At 42.7% G+C, this 23,715-nt stretch overlaps 1 protein-coding gene across 1 annotated transcript in view; it reads left to right on the forward strand.

Annotated features, from left to right (window-relative positions):
* Window positions 1–23,715, forward strand: part of LOC141259484 (CD109 antigen-like) — a 329,051-nt gene that overhangs the window by 269,269 nt on the left and 36,067 nt on the right. The window contains exons 26-27 of the mRNA XM_073675569.1: window positions 20,922–21,087; window positions 22,567–22,757. Of these exons, the coding sequence (XP_073531670.1) occupies window positions 20,922–21,087; window positions 22,567–22,757 (357 nt within the window). The remainder of the gene's footprint in view (window positions 1–20,921; window positions 21,088–22,566; window positions 22,758–23,715) is intronic.

Here is a 23,715-nt window from a genome sequence, read left to right on the forward strand (position 1 = left end):
CTGGAGTTGTTTGCACAAAAAAACAATGGATGGTAACCGAGCAGAGCTGAGTGGCCAAACTGTGGTATTAGGCCAAAACTATTGGCTTGGTTAGATGCAGAAAAAAATTATATTCAATTTGCAACCTGATGGAGGTCAGTATAGATGGACTAATAGACCAAGTCCCACACACTGCTAGAAGCCCAAATATTTTTTCAGAGCTAGATGCAGATAAAAATTATTTTTAATTTGCAACCTGATGGAGGTCAGTATAGATGGACTAATAGACCAAGTCCCACACACTGCTGGAAGCCCATATATTTTTTCAGAGCTAGATGCAGAAAAAAATTATATTCAATTTGCAACCTGGTGGAGGTCAGTATAGATGGACTAATAGAACAAGTCCCACACACTGCTAGAAGCCCAAATATTTTTTCAGAGCTAGATGCAGAAAAAAATTATATTCATTTTTGCAACCTGATGGAGGTCAGTATAGATGGACTAATAGAACAAGTCCCACACACTGCTACAAGCCGAAATATTTTTTCAGAGCTAGATGCAGAAAAACATTAGATTGAATTTGCAACCTGGTGGAGGATCGTATAGATGGGCTAATAGAATGATGCTATGCTCAAAAGGTTTTACTTCACTAGGTGCAGTAAAAAAATTGGTATTCTATACACAGGTGGTCTAGCTTGCAACACAGATAGGCTACTCCACTGACTAACACACTCTGCAATAGGCCAAAAAGGATTAGCTTTGCTAGATTTAGCCAAATGCTGTGAAAAAAACTTGCACAGCACTGGCACAGACCTGCCTGGCAAAAACTGATAGGAACTGATGTAACTTAGTCCTGAAAAGGACTGCAATTACAATTAGTCTTTACTCCCAACCTATCTAAGAGCACAGACCTGCCTGATAAAAGTAGTAGGAAATGCTGTAACCTAGTCCTTAAAAGGACTGCAATCACAACTCTTCCCTACTCCCAAGCTATCTGTAGATTTGTGCTAAAATTGGCTTGAAATTAACAAGGTATAGCGCACACAGCAACAGCGGTGCCGTCTAACACGCAGCTGTAGCTGTGAGAAAATGGTGGCGACTGGGAAAATGGCTGGGTCTTATAGGGCAAGGACATGTGACATACACTGCCAATGACACATGCCCTTGCTTGTGTGAAAAAAAGCACTTCGCTCCGTGTGTGCGCTGCTGATAGGCTGACAGATTGCACCTCCCCACTGTAAATGCGGGAAAGAGAAAAAAAAATGGAGATCTTCATTATTCCTGCAGAGATCCATCCCCTGCCCCTCCCCCCGCCCAGCTGTACACTCAAACTGCGTATTAACATTAATTTTCATCATTACTGACAAAAAATCCAGTTATGATTTTGGTGCACGAACAGTTATCGAACATAACCTCGAACAGCCGAATTTTTTTCAAATCGTTCGTGTTCGCCGAACGGCTCGAACACCGCCCAAAACAGCTCGAATTTGAGATTGGCGAACAGTTCGAGTCGAACAACGCTCATCTCTAGTGAAGACTCATTCCTACTTAGCAGTGTAGCATTTCAGTCTTCAATATATCCCAATATCCCAATATACTGTATATCAATTAATACTATTAGTTGCCATTATTATTTATATGTGTTATGTGTATTTTTATGTATTTATTGTATGTATATAATCATACAGTTAGGTCCAGAAATATTTAGACAGTGACCGAATCTTTGTGATTTCAGCTCTGCATGTCACAATTTTTTAATTAAAACAAAATAACTAAGATGTTATTGAATTGTAGACTTTTACGTTCAATGAAAGGGGTTGAACAATATATCCTGTGAAATTCCTAAGAATTGCAACCATTTTTCTTCAAAGCCTCCTTATTTCAGGGGCTCAAAAGTAATTGAACAAATTAACTTAACCATAAATAAAATATTCATTGTTAATACTTTGTAGAGAATTCTTTGCAGGCAATGACTGCCTGAAGCCTAAAAGCCATGAACATCACCAAACACTGAGTTTCCTCCTTTGTGATGCTTTGCCAGGCCTTCAGCTGACTTCAGTTTTCTCTTGTTTGTGGGTCTTTCTGCCTTTGGTTGTCTTAAACGAAGACATAGCAGGGGCACATTTAGGGTATGTGCCCACGTAGCGTTTTTCAAGCGGATATGCCGTGGAATTTCCGCAGCGTAAACGCTTGTGAAACGCTATGTTATCCGCCCCCCATGGTCCCCAATGTGATTACGCAAGTTCAATGCCCATGCTGCGGATTTTTCCGCTGCTTTTTTGCTGCGGGGAAAAATCCGCAGCATGTTCATTAATTTTGCGTTTCCGCAAGCGGAATTGCCTTTGCAGTGCAGTAAAAAACGCAAGGCAATTCCGCATGTGTAAATCGTGCGATAAACGCACGATAAACGCGTGCGGAATTCCGCATGCGTTTATCCGGGAGAGGACATGCAGAAATGAAGCAGAAAATTTCTGCTTCATTTCCATAGCGTGGGCACATACCCTTATAAGATTATCTCAGCACAGGAACATTTTTTTAAATACATCCAATTGTAGAAATTATTATTATTTCAAGATGTATTGGTTAAAATCAACTTTAAAATTAACTTTGTTTGTGTTAACCCCTTTAAGCATGTGAAATGCATGCTCAATAGGGTTAAGATCTGGTGATTGACTCGGCTTTTGCAGAGTATAGCACTTCTTTGCCTAAAAAAACTCCTAGGTAACTTTCCCTGTGTGTTTTGAGTCATTGTCTATCTGTACTGTGATGCGCTGTCCAGTCAACCTTGCAGCATTTGGTTGAATCTGAGCAGAAAGTATAGCCTTGTATACTCCAAGCTTTCTCCATAATTTCTTCTTCCCATCATTCTGGTGCAAGTTGATCTTAATTTAATCTTTCCAAAAGAATGCGCTTCCAGAACTGGGCTGGGTTCTTTTGATGTTTTTTTTTTTTGGCAAAGTCTATTCTGGCCCTTCTATTTTTAAGGCTGATTAATGGTTTGCACCTTGTGATGAACCCTCTGTATTTACTCTCATGAAGTCTTCTCTTTATGGTAGACTTAGATACTGAAACACCTACCTCCTGGAGAGTGTTCTTCACTTGAGTGGATGTTGTTAAGAGGTTTTCCTTCACCATGGAAAGGATTTTGCAATCATTCACCACTGTTGTCTTCCATGGATGTCCAGGCTTTTTTGAGTTCGCAAGCTCACGAGTGCGCTCTTTTGATTTGATCTGTTGATTTCGCCACTCCTAACATTTCTGCTATCTTTAGGATGGATTTCTTCTTTTTTTCAGCCTAATGATTGTCTATTTCTCTTCCACTGAGAGCTCCTTGACCACATGTTGTGGGTTCACAGGAACAGCTTTCAAATTCAATTGCCACACCTGGAATCAGCTCAAAACCTATTACCTACTTAACCTCTTCTCATACATATACTGCTCTGCGGGAGCTGCATTCCTGCAAAGAGCAGTATATGTACAGCTGAGCGCCGCCGGGATCACAGGCAGGTGTCAGCTGTATGTGAGAGATGAAACCCCACAGCAATGCCCACGATCGGTGTTAGCACCGATCATGGGCATTTAACCCCTGTGATGGCGCAGTCAATAGTGACAGCGACATCGCAGGGCATTTCTGAAGGAGTGGGCTCCCTCTCTGCTTCCACCGGCACAACGCTTTGCTATTGTGTTGTGCTGATGGTCTGCATACTTACCTCTGGTCCCAATATGGCTGTGGGGTCCTTCAGGGGCCTTCAAGAAGGTGGCTGTGTCAGCTCCTGCTCAGAGACCAGGAGCTGAGACGCCTCCTTCCTGCCTGTCAGACGCTGATCTGATGCTCTGCATCTGTATTAGATCAGCGATCAGGGCAGGGAAAGTTGATGTCCCATAGTAGGACAATGTACAAAAGTTAAAAAACAGTTAAAAAAATTATAAAAATATTTTTAAAAAAATCACAAAATAAAGAACAAAAAAGAGAAAAATATTAATCCAATAAATACATTTATCTGAGTAAAATGTAAAAAAAAACAAAAAAAGAACACATATTTGGTATCGCCGTGTCCGGAACAACCCGACCTATAAAACTGTCCCACTACTTAACCCCTTCAGTGAACACCGTAAAAAAATTAAAATAAAAACAAGGCAAAAAATGATGTTTATCATCATACCGCTGAACAAAAAGTGGAATAAAACGTGATAAAAAAGACCCATGTAAATAAAAATGGTACCACTGAAAACTTCATATTGTCCCGCAAAAAACAAGCCACCACACAGCTCCATCAGTTGAAAAATAAAAAAAAGTTACAGCTCTCAGAATAGTGCAATGCAACATTAATTATTTTTTCTATAAAATAGTTTTTATTGTGTAAAAGCACCAAAACATAAAAAAAACAATATAAATGTGATATCGCTGTAATCGTACTGCCCTGGCGAATAAGGCTGCATTATCAATTTTACCACATGTGGAACAGCATGAGAAAAATCCCCCAAAACAATTACTGAATTGCTGGTTTTTGTTCATTCTCCCTCCTAAAAAATTGGAATAGAAAGTGATCAAAAGATGTCATGTGCCTTAAAATGGTACTAATAAAAACGTCAACTCGTTCCACAAAAATCAAGCCATCACATGACACTGTTGGCAGAAATATGGAAAATGATAGCCATCAAAATATGGCGATGCAAAAACTTGTTTTTACAATAAAAAGCATCTTTTATTGTGTGACAGCAGCCAGATATACATAAACAATATAAATCTGGTATCGCTGTAATCAGAATAAAGTTGCCTAATCAATTATACCGCACGAGGAATGATGTAAAAAATGAATAAAACCAATTCTTCACCTGCTGTCGATTTGTTCATGCTGCCTCCCAAAGATCCCAGTAAGGCTCGGCGCACATTTATCCTGCGCTCTGTGCTGAGCGCTTACATCGGGGTTTCCATGTAAATCTTTGAAATGCGTGATTCAGATGGAACCCCCAACAGAAGATTAGATGTAATGAGGCAGATGGGGCACTATCCATGTTACTGGTAGCACAAATGCTATGGAAAATCGCTATGGCTCCTCGCCCTCCAAAACAAATCCAGCGAATTCTGCGCTCTCAAATCCAAATGTCCCCCTCCCTTCTGAGCTCCAGTGTGCCTAAACTGCAGTTAGCAACCACATGTTTGGCATTCCTGTAGCGATGAGTGCCCACCTAATTTACGGGTGCATGTCTCCAGAAGCACGAACTGGGCATATTGTACTGGTCACTACAATGGCAGTTTGCAGCCTTCACTTAGCAACATCCACTGCTGCTTGTTTGTGTAAAAGACCCATAGAGTCAAAATCGTTATTACATCTGTAGATAAATTCACAAAGGGGTATAATTTCGAAAATGGGGTCACTTGAGGGGAGATTCTTCTTGCACTTAGGGTCTCCGTACATGGAGTCCGCAAACTATTCTAGGAAAATCTGAGCTCCTGGAGGTAAAAAGCGCTTTGTCCCTCCCGAGTCTTGCCGTATGGCTAAGCAGTACTGCACAGCCACATATGGGGTATTTCTACATTGAGCAGAAATTGTGGGACTCATAGTGTCAATGTCATTACTGCACCCCTAGATGAATCAATTGAGAGGTGTAGCATGTAAAATGGGGTCACTTATGGGGAGTTTGGCTGATCTGGCACCTCAGGGGCTCTACCGATGTGACATGGCACCCTCAAACCAGTCCAGCAAAATCTGGACTCCGAAATGGCGCTTCTTCTCTTCTGAGCTTTGCACTATCCCTCAAAAGTTATGTTGACCATATATGGGGTATATGCGTACTCAGGAGAAATTACACAGCAAATGTTGCGGTCTATTTTCTCCTATTAGCCTTGTGAAAATGCAAAATATGGGACTAAAAAACATTTGTGTGAGAAAAATATGATTTTTTTTATTTTCATGGCTCAACATTATAAACTTCTGTGAAGCACCTTAGGGTTGAATGAGCTCTCTACACATCTGTGCAAGATCTCTGAGGGGTATAGTTTCCAAAATGATGTCACTTGTGGGGGGGGTTTCCAGTCTTTAGACACATCAGGGGCTCTCCAAAAGCAACATGGCGTTCGCTAATTATGCCAGCAAATTTTACATTCAAAAAGTCAAATAGCTCTTCCATTCTGAGCTCTGCAGTGCATCCAAAAAGTGGTTTTCCCCCACATATTGGGTATCTGTGTGCTCAGGAGAAATTGAACAACAAATTTTGGGGTTCATTTTCTCCCATTACCCTTGTGAAATAAAAAACAACTGGGTCTAAAGTAAAATTTTGGTGAAAAAAAATCAAATGGTAATTAGTGTTGAGCCACCCCCATAGTGTTCGAGTTCGGTTCGGTTCGTCGAACACCCGTGTGTTCGCCGAACTGTTCGTCGAACTGTTCGTCGAACACCTTCGAACACCGTTAAAACCAATGGCAGGCAAACAAAAACACATAGAAACACATAGAAAACACCTTCAAAGGTGTCCAGAAGCTGACAAACTGCTCAGAAGACATAACTAACACATGGAAAAGTGACAAGTACATATAGTCATGCGAAAAGAAAAGAGGTGGAGGAGTAAAAGGAGGGGGAGACACAGATATAGGCATGTCATGCCCTTCTAAAATCCAAAAAGTGAGAAGCCGACACGGCCAGTCCGTTCCTGCCCGTGCCACCTCCGTGTCGCCGGGTTTGTGCCAGAGCCGCGGTGGACCCTGACGGCCAGCCCCCCTCTCCCAATACTGGTGCCTGTCCGCTGGTGGGTCGAGCGAGCCCCCCTGTGGTGGAGGCAGCTCTAAGCTTTTTAATTTAAATTGTCTCTCTAATTTGAATGAATACACTTTAAATCCATTTACAAGGATCTATTGGAGGGCAAGTCTCATGCCAGCAGCCGCGTAATTCCAGCTCCAGTAGCGTCCACTAAAGCTGCTGCAGTTAAAAAGCTTTTATAAGGATCGAGCTCGGCTGTCCACCGCAAGGCATCCTACTGCCAGTCCCAGCCCCTATGCCTTGGGGTGCCTCCTGATGCTCTTCACTGAGTATCCCGTGGTCCCGAAGCATTTCCTTTGAAAAAATGAAGTGTCCAAACTACAGGTGGTGTAGCTTGCTTAACAGCCGGGATAATCCGCTGACTAGCAGACCCTGCTACTAGGCACAAAGTATTTCCTGGGCTAGATGCAGTTAAAAATTTGTAATCAGATACTCTCGTTGGATGCTGAGAAAGCATTCCATAGAGTCTCCTGGCACGCCATATATGATTCTCTTAAAAAGCTTGGGGTAGGGGTCTAGGGGACCCTTTTATAGCCAAAATCACGGCCCTGTATCGCAATACGTCACCTAGGCTGAAGATAAATGGAACTGTAGCACCCTGAGGGCTCGGTTCCTACAGAGGTATTGCACCTCACCCAGAGGTGTGATATCTCACTCTCAGGTAAGGATGTAGTGTGGGGCAGGGCGACCAATATGCCCCTGAGATGGGCACGACAGTCCCTGTCCCTGGCTGGAGTGGGGGGAGGGAACACTGATGAAGGGGAACCCTGTAGTGCAGGAGCAGGGAGGAAGCAGTTTCTGGGTGCATTGAGAAGGGAGTATAAAAGGTGGGCACCATCTTAGTTCAGTGCAGAGAAGTCTGAGCAGAAGTGGCAGGGAGCAGGGGCTCTGCATGAGCTCTGCTCCGGAGGCGGGCCTAGTAACAGAGGCCCAGGCCTGGAAGAGGGAGAAGGAAGGAAGAGGAGCGGAGAAGGCTCCAGGAACGAGGAACGAAGGGATCTCAGGGGTGCGGACGGGCGAGTCGCCACCGCACGCCAGAATCCACCTGCGTGGAGGGGTCAGGCCAAAGGGGGAGACCGGTCCCCGAAACTAGTGGAGGCAGGAAACGACCCTCAGCTAGAAACAGGAGGCTGTGACATTTTGTGTGGCGCAGCCCCTCGCTACACCCGCTAGGAAGGCACCACATAGGGTCAGGGAAACTGGCGCCAAGTTTACCAAGAGGAGGCCCGAGGCAGCCGGACAGAAGGGTTGGTAAGAAAGGCCAGACAAAGGACACACAAAGGGGGTCCTGTGAAGCGCTCCAAAGTTATCTGGGAGTTGTCTGAGCCCCTCACCTGGTGAGCACAGTACGACGTGGGCAGCCGTTACCTGCAGACGTGGTCTGGATAATAAGAACTGTGAGTAAAGGCCCTGGACTGCATCACTGACTCCGTGTCATTACTGCTGCTGCCCTGCACCATCACCCCCATCCTCCGCATACACTGCCCTGAGGCTATACTCCTCCCGTGGGGAGTTATGCTATGCTCTGCTGCACCCACAACACCAGCCTCAGCGGTCTGCCCTGGAGCGGCGGTTCACTCTGACCGCAATCCACGGGTGGCGTAGTCGGACATTTAAACATCAAAACCACATAAATAGTTCCGCCACTGGTTTGACCGCCCTGAGCCACGGAACCGGGTTGCCGCCACGGAGACTACAACCACCAGCATCCACCAAAAAGGGTCCGGCTCCGGGTGTCCCAAGGCCCAGGGGGCGCGTCAGAACATTTTCATCACCTTTCACAATCACCAATGGGACAAGGCAGGGATGTTCTCTGTCCCCTCTCTTATACATCCTAGTGACGGAGCACCTGCTCTCATCAATTCGCCATAACCCCAATATTAGGTGGATTGAGGTGGGAGGCACCGAGTACAAGTGCTCTCTATTTGCTGATGATGTCCTAGTATATATCACTCAATCACATATATCCATCCATGCTGTTATGGCTGAAATAGATCACTTTGTTACATAGTCAAATTTTAAAATAAATGCAGCGAAGTCTGAGGCCCTCGATGTCTCCCTCCCCAAATCCATATAGGATTCCATCCAGTCCAACTTTCCCTTTGCCTGGCCCTCACAGGGTATCAAATACTTAGGAATTCCTATTCATAGAGACCTCTCCCATCTATGTTATCTTAATTTTGGGCCCTTTATTGAACAACTCCATACAGACCACGGTTGGCAAGTTAGAACTGTAAGATTCACTACGTGAACCACTGGTGTTTTGTGGAAAAGCACATGTACACTGTGTTCCAAATTATTATGCAAAAAGTGTTTAGGAGTGATAAGGGAAGAATTTGTTTGTTTGTCAGTTAAACTCATTGATGGTGATGTGTGTCAGGGCTCTTTATATCACTGTAAGCAATTGCAGACACCAGTGCTAATTAGTTTGTCAGGTGTGTCCAATGAAAGGCAAGACTACTTAAGAAGGCTCTCTCACATTATTCAGCAGCCTACATTTTCTGCCAAAATGGGAAAGAAAAAGGATGTGTCGGCTGCTGAGAAGCAACAAATTGTGGAGTGTTTAGGTCAAGGCATGACTACAATCAACATTGTGCGATGATCAGGATGAAGTGTCTTGGCAATCAAGAAGTATGTAGCTGATTCACAGTACACACGTGTGCGTGCTGATAAGGGCAAATTGAGGACTCTTTCCTACAGGCAATTACGTCAGGTTGAAAGAGCAGCGGCAAAAAAGCCTTGTCATAGCAGCAGACAAGTTTTTGAAGCTGCTTGTGCCTCCAACGTCCCCCGAACAACAAGATGCAGGGTCCTTCAGAGGTTTGCAGCTGTGCATACGCCATCCTGTCGACCTCCTCTATCCACTTCACACAAGCAGAAACGGTTCCAGTGGGCCAAACATTACATGAAGACTGATTTCAAAACTGTTTTGTTCACGAATGAGTGCCGTGCAGCGCTCGATGGTCCAGATGGATGGAGTGGAGGATGGCTGGTTGATGGACACCCCACGCAAACACGGCTACAGCGCCAACAAGGAGGAGGTGGAGTAATGTTTTGGGCTGGAATCATGGGGAGAGAGATTGTCGGCCCCTTTAGGATCCCTGAAGGCGCTAAAGATGAACTCCATAATGTATGTGGATTTTCTCAAACAGCACTTCCTGCCATGGTTCAAGAAGAAGAACCGTGTATTTCACAGCAAGATCATTTTTCTGCATGATAATGCACCATCTCATGCTGCACATAAAACATCTGCATCTCTGGCTGATATGGGCATAAAAGGGGACAAACTTATGGTGTGACCCCCATGCTCCCCTGACCTCTACCCCATTCAGAACCTTTGGAGCATCATTAAAAGGAGTGTCTATGATGGCGGGAGGCAGTTCACATCTAAGCAACAGCTCTGGGAGAGTATTCTGTCCTCATGCAAAACAATTGAAGCAGAAACCATCCAAAACCTGACAAATTCAATGGACGAGAGAGTTCAGAAGCTCCTTTCGAACAAGGGGTCCTATGTGAAAATGTAACATCACCTAGAATAAAGTTTTGAGTTGAAAACTGTTTGATTTCAGTTTCTAACAACCTGCTAATGCTTATAATTTCAAAAATGACCATTTTTTTGGTCTTTATTTAAATGAAAAGGTTGATCGAAAAGTTTGGGGGATCTAAGAGTGTGGCAACCCAGTAGTCATGATTACTTCGAATTCTGACAATATGAGGGTCATGCTGCAGGTAGTGCAGCAAGAAGGCACTTATGTGTCTTGCGCATCTCGGAGCCCCAAAATTATTTTCCGGGCTAGATGCAGCTAAAAATTATTTTTAATTTTAAATCTGGTGGAGCTTATTATAGATGGCCTAATAGGATCAGTGCTGCACACTGCTACAAAGCCCAAATTATTTTCCAGTCAAGATACAGATAAACATGATTAGTAATTTGAAAGCTTAAAACGGTTGGTAGGGTGATTTTAACCAATCATCAAGCTTTTACTCTCCCCAGGATGACACAGGGGTAGAAAAGTCGTTTTGGATCCATGATTTGTTCATCTTTATGAACGTGAGTCTGTCTACATTATCAGTGGAGAGCCGCGTGCGCTTATCTGTCAGCACACCACCAGCAGCGCTGAACACACGTTCAGACAGAACGCTGGCTGCGGGGCATGACAAGATCTCCAAGGCGTAAGTGGCTAGCTCCGGCCATTTATCCAGATTGGAAGCCCAAAAAGAGCAAGGGTCCAGTGACACAGTCGTGGCTTCAATGTTTACTTGGAGATACTCCTGTACCATCGTCTCTAGGCGTTGACTATGTGTCAGACTTCTTGTCTCCTGTGGCCTTGCAAAGGATGGGCTAAAAAAGTGGTGAAATGATTTCGCAAAATTGATGTTACCACCAGATACTGTGGTTCTGTTACAGTTTGAGTGCTGAACACTTGACGGTCCCACGGTTGGCAAGTTGGAACTGTGAGATTCACTACGTGCACCACTGGTATTTTGTGGAAAAGCACATGTAAGATTCTGCAACAGTCTCTGCTGATACTCCTGCATGCGTGCATCCCTTTCTATGGCAGGAATAATTTCTGCAAATTTACTTTTGTACCGGGGATCTAACAGTGTGGCAACCCAGTAGTCAGGATTATTTCTAATTCTCACAATTCGAGGGTCATGTTGCAGGTAGTGCAGCAAGAAGGCACTCATGTGTGTTGCGCATCCAGGAGCACCAAGTCCCTGTTGTGTTGGTGGCGAGGTAACAATCATGCTTCCTTCCTCTGTCCTCTCCCCCCAACCTCGCACAACAGAAATGTGATCAAGGTCTCCCTCATCTGATGAGTCTTCCATCAGTTCGTCCTCCACTTCTTCCTGGGCTCCTGCACCTTCTTCACTAGTTTATCTGCTACCATGCGCCCTGGTAAAACCATCTCCCCCACCCTCACATGCCTGCCGCCTTGGTGCTGCCGACCGTCTGGACCTTGCAGATGTTAGCCCTTCCGCATACAACTCCTCCTCCTCTACTTCCTCCACCTCCTCTTGTGCCACCACCTGACTCCGAATTCTGTTTAACATGTGCTCCAGCATGTAAATCACCGGAATAGTCATGCTGATAATGGCATCGTCAGCACTAAACATCTTCGTCGCCATTTCAAAACTGTGCAGAAGGGTGCATAGGTCCCTGATCTGAGACCACTCCTCCAGCGTGATTTGCCCCACCTCTGAATCTCGTTGGCCCAGGCTATACGTCAGAACGTATTGCACCAGGGCTTGTCGGTGCTGCCACAGTCGCTGCAACATGTGCAGAGTTGAATTCCACCGGGTAGGCACATCGCATTTTAGCCGGTGAAGTGGCAGGCCCAACGACTTCTGCAGAGATGTGAGTCGCTGAGCTGCGGGATGCGAACGGCGGAAGTGAGCACACAGCGACCGTGCCCTCTGCAGAAGGCCATCTAGTCTGGGATAGTGGGCTAAAAATTGCTGGACAACCAGGTTCAACACGTGAGCCATACAAGGCACGTGTGTGACATTGCCCCGGCGAAGGGCCGCACCCAGGTTTGCAGCATTGTCGCACACGGCCTTCCCTGGTTTCAGGTCCAGTGGAGACAACCATTCATGAAATTGGTTCTCCAGAGCTGACCACAACTCCTCAGCTGTGTGACTCACATTTCCCAGACATTTCAATGTAAAAACCGCCTGATGACGTTGAGCCCTACTGCCAGCATAGTAAGGAGGTGTGCAGGATCCCTTCTGCGCAGTTAGAAAGCTTGTGGCATGACCAGACAGGCTTTGGGTGCAGGTGGAAGACCGAGAGGAGGTTGAGGAGGCAGAAGCAGTGGAGGAACTTTGACATAAAGAGGATTGACGCACAACTCGTGGGGACGGCAAGACTTGGACAGCAGCCCCTTGTCCTGCTGTCACCATAGTTACCCAGTGCCCAGTCAGCGACATGTAACGCCCCTGTCCATGCCTACTCGTCCAAGTGTCTGTGGTGAAATGCACCCTGTCACACACAGAGTTTCTCAAAGAAGCGGTGATGTTGTGTGCGACATGCTGGTGGAGCGCAGGCACACCTTTCTTTGAGAAGTAGTGCCGACTGGGCATCTGGTACTGGGGCACTGCGACGGACATAAGGTCTCGAAAATCCTCTGTGTCCACCAGGCGGAAAGGCAGCATTTCTGTAGCCAAGAGCTTGCAGATGGTGAAATTCAACCTCTTAGCTTTCTCATGGCTAGGAGGAAATGGTCTTTTACTTGTCCACATCTGAGGGACCGAGGGCTGGCTATTGTGCTTAGACGGGGTTGATAAGGGTGTCCCCGGCAAACTGCCGGTCTGTGAGGAAGATGCAGGCGGACATGTTAGGTTGCCTTGATCCAAAGGTGGTGCTATCGATGTCGGACAGCGCTCAACACCAGCTGCTGTTACCACCTCCAAAGAAAATGATGACCTGCCAATCACGCTGGCTGTTGCGGGTAAAGAGGTGGCAGGTCTGCGCCCCAAAACAGGTGTGACTGCTGTCCCCCCAGTCACAGAGGATGAAGAGGCCGCGGATGCACAAGATATGGCAGACGGTGGTTGGCCCGGCCGGCTAGGCCGCATTGTAGCACACTGAGCTTCCCACTGCAACTTATGCTTCATGTCCATGTGCCGGTTCATGCATGAAGTACTCAAACTATGTATTTTTTGGCCTCTACTTAGCTTTTGCTGACAAATGTTACAGATAACACGAGTTGGGTCATCTTTATCGATCTTAAAAAATGCCCAGTCTATGCAAGGCTTAGCACCCATGCGACCTGAAGAGCCACCACAACTTGTGGTGAGAGGCAGAGTTGTGTTTGAGGATGCAGTTGTTGACGTGCTTCCAGTACTACGTCTCTGTCCAGGAAGGCGCAACCTGACCTCGTCGTCACTAGCATCTTCCTCCACCTCCTCTGCTGACCTCATCTCTTGGCTGACTGTGGGTTGACAGTAAGTGGGATCTCCAACCTCATCATCATCACCCTGTGTGTTATCACACCCGTCGTCCTCAGAGCCAACCTGTTCCTGCCCTGACAAAAAACTAAAGTTGTCGCTCCAATCAGGTATTTGAGTCTTATCATCGTCTTCCTCATTGTCTCCACCAACAGGAGTTACAGTTTGGGAATGAGGGTCTACATTATGGTCAGAACCTTCTGCGTCTGGTCCTGGATCCGACTCATAAAGATTCTGGGCATCAGTGCAGATCATTTCCTCGTCTGGATTCACAGAAGCGCTGGAGTCGACCTCTGATTCCCAGGCTATAGTATGAGTAAACAGCTCTGCAGACTCAACCATCTGTTCTACCTCATACTCAGACGGGCAGCTGGAGATTTTGGAGCTGTGAGGAAGCAAGTGCGATTTGGGTGACACCTTTGAGGACTGGAGTATTTGTGATGTTGAAGTTGATGTGGAGGAGAGCCCACTTAAAGGAGCACTTGATATCCGTTGAAGCACCTGCTGTTTTTGTGCCTCATCTGGAATTTGTAGCGATTGGCGTGGCCGTAAGAAAGGGATCTTATCACATTGTCCGCTAAAAGAAGTAGACATTTTAGTTTGGCTGGAAGATGGTCTTTCTTCTGCAGATGTTACTGTTGCTTTAACACCTACCCCACGGACACAACCTTTTTTCCCCTTCCCAACACGCCTATTCCCCTTTCCACCAGCAGCAGGCCTTTTTCCACTCATTTTGGTGGTTAACTAATTCACAACTCTGGAGTTGTTTGCACAAAAAAACAATGGATGGTAACCGAGCAGAGCTGAGTGGCCAAACTGCGGTATTAGGCCAAAACTATTGGCTTGGTTAGATGCAGAAAAAAATATATTCAGTTTGCAACCTGATGGAGGTCAGTATAGATGGACTAATAGAGAAAGTCCGACACACTGCTACAAGGCCAAATATTTTTTCAGAGGTAGATACAGAAAAAAATTATATTCAGTTTGCAACCTGATGGAGGTCTGTATAGATGGATTAATAGAACAAGACCCACACACAGCTAGAAGCCCAATATTTTTTCAGAGGTAGATGCAGAAAAAAATATATTCAGTTTGCAACCTGATGGAGGTCAGTATAGATGGACTAATACAACAAGTCCCACACACAGCTAGAAGCCCAATATTTTTTCAGAGGTAGATGCAGAAAAAAATATATTCAGTTTCCAACCTGATGGAGGTCAGTATAGATGGACTAATACAACAAGTCCCACACACAGCTAGAAGCACAAATATTTTTTCAGAGGTACTGTAGATGCAGATAAAAATTAGTTTTAATTTGCAACCTGATGGAGGTCAGTATAGATGGACTAATACAACAAGTCCCACACACAGCTAGAAGCCCAAATATTTTTTCAGAGGTACTGTAGTTGCAGATAAAAATTATTTTTAATTTGCAACCTGATGGAGGTCAGTATAGATGGACTAATAGAGAAAGTCCGACACACTGCTAGAAGGCCAAATATTTTTTCAGAGCTAGATGCAGAAAAAAATTATATTCAGTTTGCAACCTGATGGAGGTCAGTATAGATGGATTAATAGAACAAGACCCACACACAGCTAGAAGCCCAATATTTTTTCAGAGGTAGATGCAGAAAAAAATATATTCAGTTTGCAACCTGATGGAGGTCAGTATAGATGGACTAATACAACAAGTCCCACACACAGCTAGAAGCCCAAATATTTTTTCAGAGGTACTGTAGATGCAGATAAAAATTATTTTTAATTTGCAACCTGATGGAGGTCAGTATAGATGGACTAATACAACAAGTCCCACACACAGCTAGAAGCCCAAATATTTTTTCAGAGGTACTATAGATGCAGATACAAATTATTTTTAATTTGCAACCTGATGGAGGTCAGTATAGATGGACTAATACAACAAGTCCCACACACAGCTAGAAGCCCAAATATTTTTTCAGAGGTAGATGCAGAAAAAAATATATTCAGTTTGCAACCTGGTGGAGGTCAGTATAGATGGACTAATACAACAAGTCCCACACACAGCTAGAAGCCCAAATATTTTTTCAGAGGTACTGTAGATGCAGATAAAAATTATTTTTAATTTGCAACCTGATGGAGGTCAGTATAGATGGACTAATACAACAAGTCCCACACACAGCTAGAAGCCCAAATATTTTTTCAGAGGTACTGTAGATGCAGAAAAAAAATATTTTTAATTTGCAACCTGATGGAGGTCAGTATAGATGGACTAATAGAGAAAGTCCGACACACTGCTAGAAGGCCAAATATTTTTTCAGAGCTAGATGCAGAAAAAAATTATATTCAGTTTGCAACCTGATGGAGGTCAGTATAGATGGATTAATAGAACAAGACCCACACACAGCTAGAAGCCCAATATTTTTTCAGAGGTAGATGCAGAAAAAAATATATTCAGTTTGCAACCTGATGGAGGTCAGTATAGATGGATTAATAGAACAAGTCCCACACACAGCTAGAAGCCCAAATATTTTTTCAGAGGTACTGTAGATTCAGATAAAAATTATTTTTAATTTGCAACCTGATGGAGTTCAGTATAGATGGACTAATACAACAAGTCCCACACACAGCTAGAAGCCCAAATATTTTTTCAGAGGTACTGTAGATGCAGATACAAATTATTTTTAATTTGCAACCTGATGGAGGTCAGTATAGATGGACTAATACAACAAGTCCCACACACAGCTAGAAGCCCAAATATTTTTTCAGAGGTAGATGCAGAAAAAAATATATTCAGTTTGCAACCTGATGGAGGTCAGTATAGATGGACTAATACAACAAGTCCCACACACAGCTAGAAGCCCAAATATTTTTTCAGAGGTAGATGCAGAAAAAAATATATTCAGTTTGCAACCTGATGGAGGTCAGTATAGATGGACTAATAGAATGATGCTATGCCCAAAAGATTTTACTTCACTAGGTGCAGTAAAAAAATTGGTATTCTATACACAGGTGGTATATCTTGCAGCACAGATAGGCTACTCCACTGACTAACACACTCTGCAATAGGCCAAAAAGGATTAGCTTTGCTAGATTCAGCCAAATGCTGTGAAAAAAACTTGCACAGCACTGGCACAGACCTGCCTGGCAAAAACTGATAGGAACTGATGTAACCTAGTCCTGAAAAGGACTCCAATTACAATTAGTCTTTACTCCCACAACCTATCTATTTAAGAGCACAGACCTCCCTGATAAAAGTCGTAGGAAATGCTGTAACCTAGTCCTTAAAAGGACTGCAATCACAACTATTCCCTACTCCCAAGCAATCTGTATATTTGTGCGAAAATTGGCTTGAAATTAACAAGGTATAGCGCACACAGCAACAGCGGTGCCGTCTAACACGCAGCTGCAGCAGTGAGAAAATGGTGGCGACGGGGAAAATGGCTTGGTCTTATAGGGCAAGGACATGTGACATACACTGCCAATGACACATGCCCTTGCTTGTGTGAAAAAAAGCACTTCGCTCCGTGTGTGCGCTGCTGATAGGCTGACAGATTGCACCTCCCCACTGCAAATGCGGGAAAGAGAAAAAAAAATGGAGATCTTCATTGTTCCTGCAGAGATCCATCCCCTGCCCCTCCCCCCACCCCGCTGTACACTCAAACTGCGTATTAACATTAATTTTCATCATTACTGAGAAAAAATCCAGTTATGATTTTGGTGCACGAACAGTTATCGAACATAACCTTGAACAGCCGAATTTTTCTCAAATTGTTCGTGTTCGCCGAACGGCTCGAACACCGCCCAAAACAGCTCGAATTTGAGATTGGCGAACAGTTCGAGTAGAACAACGCTCATCTCTAATGGTAATTTTTTCCTTCCACATTGCAAAAATTCTTGTGAAACACCTGAAGGGTTAATAAAGTTCTTGAAAGTGATTTTGAGCACCTTGAGGAGTGCAGTTTTTAGAACGGTGTCATTTTTAGGTATTTTCTGTGATGAAGACCCCTCAAAGTCAAATGTGATGTGGTCCCTAAAAAAAATGGTTTTGTAAATTTTGTTGTAAAAATGAGAAATTGCTGGTCAAATTTTAACCCTTATAACTTCCTAACAAAAAAAAATTATGTTTCCAAAAATGTGCTGATGTAAATCAGACAAGTGGGAAATGTTATTTATTAACTATTTTGTGTCACATAACTCTCAGAATTAAGGGCATAAAATTTAAAAGTTTGAAAATTTCAAAACTTTCACAATTTGCCAAATTTTTGATTTTTTCACAAATAGTCATATAAAATAAATTTTACCACTATCATGAAGTACAATTTGTTACGAAAAAACACTCAGAATCAGTGGAATCCATTGAAGCGTTCCAGAGTTACTACCTCATAAAGCGACACTGGTCAGAATTAAAAAAATTGGCTTGGTCAGGAAGATGAAAACAGTCTTCGGGGTGAAAGGGTTAATTGATGATGGATTGCTGAGGGAATAGCCCATGCAGCCCATTAAAGATCTTTTAAGATAATTGTCCAATTACTTTTGGTCCCTTTAAAAAGAAGTACCTATATATTAAAGATCTGTAAATCCTAAACCCTTGCTCCAATTAGGATGTGAATACCCTGTGAATTAAAGCTGAGAATGTACACTTTAAGCACATATTGATATATAACTGTATCTTGAATATGTTTTGGTAAACAGTTAAAATGCCAAAGCTTGTGTCACTGTCCAAATATTTCTGGACCAAACTGTATATATTTTTGAGAGTTGGGGCATACATACCAGTACGCTATTGTGGAAAGTCTATGTAGCATGCTCCATATTCATTAGCAAAGTATAGACGTAGCACAGCTCACAAAACCTATCAAACCATGAATGCCATACCAATTGATGCAAATATGCCAGAAAACTGGACTTGTCGCCAATTTGGTAAATTTGATACATCTGCCCATATATTTATTAACAAGATGAAAATCATATCATAACTCTTAGGTCATGGTTCAAATAATTCCTTGTGAAGAATGAGGGGATTCCTCCATTAGGACCTTCTAAATACTGAGAAGCAATCTGCTTCATACCATGATGGGTATATCATAATAGGACAATTTATGAGTGATTTTCTCCGATGATGCAATTTTATAATAGCTTCAACACAAAAATGACATTTAAATTGAAAACACTGCTTATAAAAATGGTGACTTGGGGAAAAAACAGCTCACATGGTAATGACTTGTCTGAATTGTGTTGATAATAGATCTTTGCTGCTCCAAAGTAATCAGGTATTCTGGAGGCATTACAAAGGCAACTCATAGGCACATCAACTGATTGTAGTGCTGGAAAATAACCGTAAAATGTTACTATTACAACGTCATGAACGTTCTGTGTGATTCAACCTTCTAATATTACCTAGTAACATTTATTGTGACTAGACCATGTTATAAGTAACAGTTTGTTCAATCCAAATACCACTAAGAACCTACTTTTCAATTTATCAACCTTCAGTGAAAGTAATGGAAATATGTTGTCCTTAGCCTGTGATGAAAGAAAATCTTTTTGTGATTAACATTGCTTTCCAGACTTTGCTAAACATTAATGTAGTCATGGCAGCCAAGATTCTTTATCATGGTCTTAAAAACATCAGTTTTATGGATCATGGGCTCGTTCTCAACTGATCTTTCAATAACAGCCCCAATTGCAGCAACTTTTCCCTTGACGTTAATGAGAAATCAGCTTTTATAGGTCAGTAGAGAAGCATTTTTTTGTAAGGAGTCCAACTTCATGCTTCAGAAGGATGTCCTCTACATCTGCCTCCCAAGCCTTCAAGTGTTGGTATCATCTTTCACACAAAGGTCATCTTTCATATTTATTACCTTTTTGCAAAATTTTGTTGATGTATTCTCTTAAAGAGGTTCTCAATTTCTTAATTTACCTGTGTAAATATTGTTAATCTGCAAGTCAATAGTGTTCCAATGTTGTCCTGCCAACCTACTAAAAATGAATTTAATTCCTCCCGGGAGCCACCAGTTTTCTGTTAGAGATGCATGCTGGGGCGGCATCAGTCACTGCTTAGTACAGAGCCCCAGCACTTTGATTGGCAGCTAGTGGTGCAGTGCTTATCTGTAAAGAGCGAGCTGTCAAAGTTCCAAGGCATGCTTATAGCTCCTGCTCACTATCTACTGAACAATGATAGTAGCAGCTCCATGCACATCTCTGGAAAGTCACGGTAGCCACGCTTTCATTAAGGGAGCCGGACAAAATTGGAATTCTATTAACCTGTAGATTAACCTTATATCTGCAGATTAATAGCATTTGAGGACATGACAAGTTACCTTTAAATAGGTAAAATTGCAAAGAACTTGTAAAAATAAGAAAGTAAAGTTGTCTCTGCTAGAAGCCTGGAAGAACACTCGGTTTGTATCAGTGGTGCAACCATGCCGCTGATCAGGATTAATGATCTCTAGGAGTGCACTGTACCAGCAAAGCAGGAAATCGGGTTGCATAGGAGCGATGCGCTTTTCAATAGGGAATATTGGAACAACACTTTAAAAGTGTAGACAATCTCTGTAGAGCAAGCTGTCAATCAATATACCAGTGAATGATTAGAGCATTACAAAGGCAACTCATAGGCACATCAACTGATTGTGTGATGTGTAGTGAGCGGTCACTTACAGCTCTCTGCACCCCCACCATTTCCAATGACTTGAAGTGAGTGAAGCACGGAGAATATAACTTAATTTTCTCCTTTCAGCCGCTCTTCCAATAATGATATAAATGCTATTTACTTGCAGATTATCACTGGAAGTGACAGGTTTACTTTAAGTAAAAGCAAATAATATACTCTTCCCTAACATGTAAAGGAGGCCAGCAAGAGCTTCAGGTGGCAGGAAGATGAAACAATATGGCCCCTGTGTTATATGTGAAACCATATACGTATTTATTTTGAATAATCAATTTATTGAATATTGTGAGTCATGACTGTATCAAGTGGGCAAATATTCCTCAACTTTTCTACATCTGTCTCCACAATGACTTAGTTTGCATTGATAGGTAGAAGAAAACCCCATGCCATTGTACGTTTTGTGCACTGTAAATGATGCATTTTATATGCCATTGTTGGCTGTACATCAAAGAACACTGATCCCATGGAGAGGAGAATTTCATTTAACCACTACTATTGTAAAACAAGTAAATGAAAGCTATTTCCAGTGAAGTGGGATTTCTTTTCTACTTTTGATTTAAAACAAATGTTTTTCACTCCTTTAGAATTCTTCTCAAATAACAGCTGCTACAAATTACTTGGAGTCTCAAATGAATGAAGTCATCGCAGATAACTACACCCTCAGTCTTGTGACCTATGCATTATCATTGGTTGGAAGAAGTAAAGCTAAAGAGGGTCTGGACCTTCTAAACAGCCGGGCAGAGCACAGTGGTAACTATTTTTTAATATTGCGGATAGACATACTGTATGTAAAAAAAAAGTTAGTTGTGAAAAAGAATAATTCTAACTGATAGCAGCTTAACTGTGGAATTACAGCCATAGCGTCATCGAGTAAATTACAGTCATACTGTGTGTCTTGTTAACACCAGCTTAACCCTCTTCCTAATGTGTGACTTACATGTACATCACACGCCAGAAATGAGCATATGAAGTGAGCTCAGGAGGAGACGCCTGCTGTATTACATAGCCAGCTTCTTTCTGTAACAGCAGCAATTGAAGCTAAGCTCCTGATTGCTGCTGTTAACGCCATACATTCCGCAGTTAATCTGACAGCAGCATTTAAAGCATCTAATTCCAAAGGACATTGTTTTGTGGTGAACTCAAGGTGCCGATGGATTTCCATGGGTGGCGAGGACCTATTGAAGGTCCTTATGACATTTTGGTACTCCTATGAAGCCTAACTATTAATAACAAGCAATCAAAACACTGTTTGTACATCAAAATGGTATCAATAAAACATTTAGTATATTGTATGGTAAAATGAAAGGTGTAATTCAAAATTACAACTTTGCTCGCAAGAAGCAAGCTCTTACTGTATATTGCTATGTTGATGAAAAAAAAAAAGATCTAACTCGTGGAAAAGGGGAGGAGAAAACAAAAGTGCAAAAACAAAAATTGGCAGCAGCAGGAAGAGGTTTAAGGGAGTTTTCCTTGCAAAACTGCCAATAGAATTAGATAGAAAAGGCATAGAGTTGTTTAACATACCTTACTGTACGGTTTTAGCAGTAGTATTAATGAGAATTTTTTTCTCAACACTACACTCAGTAAGTACTCCGAATGCAGTTCCTAAGGGTATATGTACACCATGTCTTTTTCTGCCTGAAAAAGTGTAAATAAATGCTCAAATAAGTGAACATATGTATTTAGATGTAAAAACGACTTGATATGTTGATATGTTCAGGCTTTCGTTTTTTCTTAGTTTCTTTAAAACACTCACTAGTTTATACAAGTTAAAAACAAAAGCCATCAACATGTTGCAAAAACTGCTCAGAAAAAAACCCCAAAAGGATGACAAATAGGTGCTTTAGGACAAAATATGTCAATGTGTCCTGAAGTGTGGGTTGGCATGAATCTCTGCATTAAGGACTCCTAAACATACTTTCCTTCTGCTCTAGCATTACGACTGTATCAGGCTCATGGTTAGATACTACAGCCATCACTCAGGAGTAGAGATGAGGGGATATGAAGTCCTTATTGCAGAGTGCAGAAAAGACAAGACCCTATTTTATCCTTCCCAGCATTTATATAATGAAGTATGGTAGAAAGTCATGGGACTCTGTGTGGAGCCGTTCTTAGTGCCTTGTGCACTTATATCATTCTATTTACATATTATATATTATATATATTCTAAAATAATTTTGGAAAAACATGCAAACCAGCATTTTGATGGTAGATATTTTTCAATTACAGGAGATTTAAGATTCTGGAGGTCTAACATTCAAAGTGCCCCTGGCTGGTGGCAACCCGGTTCTGTTGATATAGAAGTGGCATCCTACGTTCTATTGTCACATGTATTACAAAATCGTGTTTCTGATGGAGTAGCAGTGATGAAGTGGTTAACTCAACAAAGAAACTACCGTGGAGGATATTCTTCTACCCAGGTTAGTTATGTTAGCAAAGTTGTTCTGTGAAAATGTCATGTGCCTTATTGATATTAAAAGAGTTTTGCACTTTAACGCGTGCATTCCACATGTCCTTATCTAGTGAAGCGGAATGCACGCGTTCTAATGCAAGTCAATGGCGGCGAAAACGCAGCACTTCCGCAAAATAATTAGTAGTGCTGCGTCTTTTTACGCAATGATAATCCGCAGCGGAAATTTCCGCAACATGTGCACAGCACATGCGGATTATCATTGGGGAACATGGCAGGCCTTCTACCATGCGTTTTTTAAGCGTTTCTGCATCGTTTTTGCCGCTGCAGAAACGCTTAAAAAACACATCGTGGGCGCACAGCCTAACAAAACTGGTACCCAAATGATTGCCCAGATGTAAAATAGCAAACACATATAGTAGTCACCTTCCCGGGGTCCAGCACTGGTCCTTTGCTGCTCCAGTCTTTGTGTTTTGGCTGCCCTGGTGATGTCACGACTACAGCACACATCTCTGCTGCAGCATACTACTGAGCTGAGTTGCTTGTACCGTCTACATCGACTGAGCTGCTGAGCTCAGAGATAGCCTGTAGTGGTGATGTGCATTGTAGATGTGACGTCACCACTACAGCAGAAACACAGACTGAAGCAGAGGAGGAAAACCAGCAATGGACCTTGAGAGGGAGAGTACTATCTGTTTTGTTGTTTTACCACTATCCAATAATTTAGGCACCACTTTTGTGAAAGTGGAAAACCCCTTTACTCTACTTAGAGTGACTTTCAGGGGTGATTTATAAATTTTAAGTATAGATTCACACACGCAGTTTTCAATGAAGTTCTAGCTGCAGTTTTTAGAGCCAAACTCAGGAATGTATGCAAAAAAAAAGAAGAAAGGGATCAGTGTTGCCTTTAAGATTTTCTTTCTTCTTGGATCCCCAACTGAATTTATTGGAAGAAAAACTGCATGAGT

This window comes from Phyllobates terribilis, unplaced genomic scaffold (assembly GCF_046119375.1).
Source record: "Phyllobates terribilis strain yellow unplaced genomic scaffold, ASM4611937v1 Scaffold_3__8_contigs__length_932513732, whole genome shotgun sequence".
Lineage (NCBI taxonomy): Eukaryota > Metazoa > Chordata > Amphibia > Anura > Dendrobatidae > Phyllobates > Phyllobates terribilis.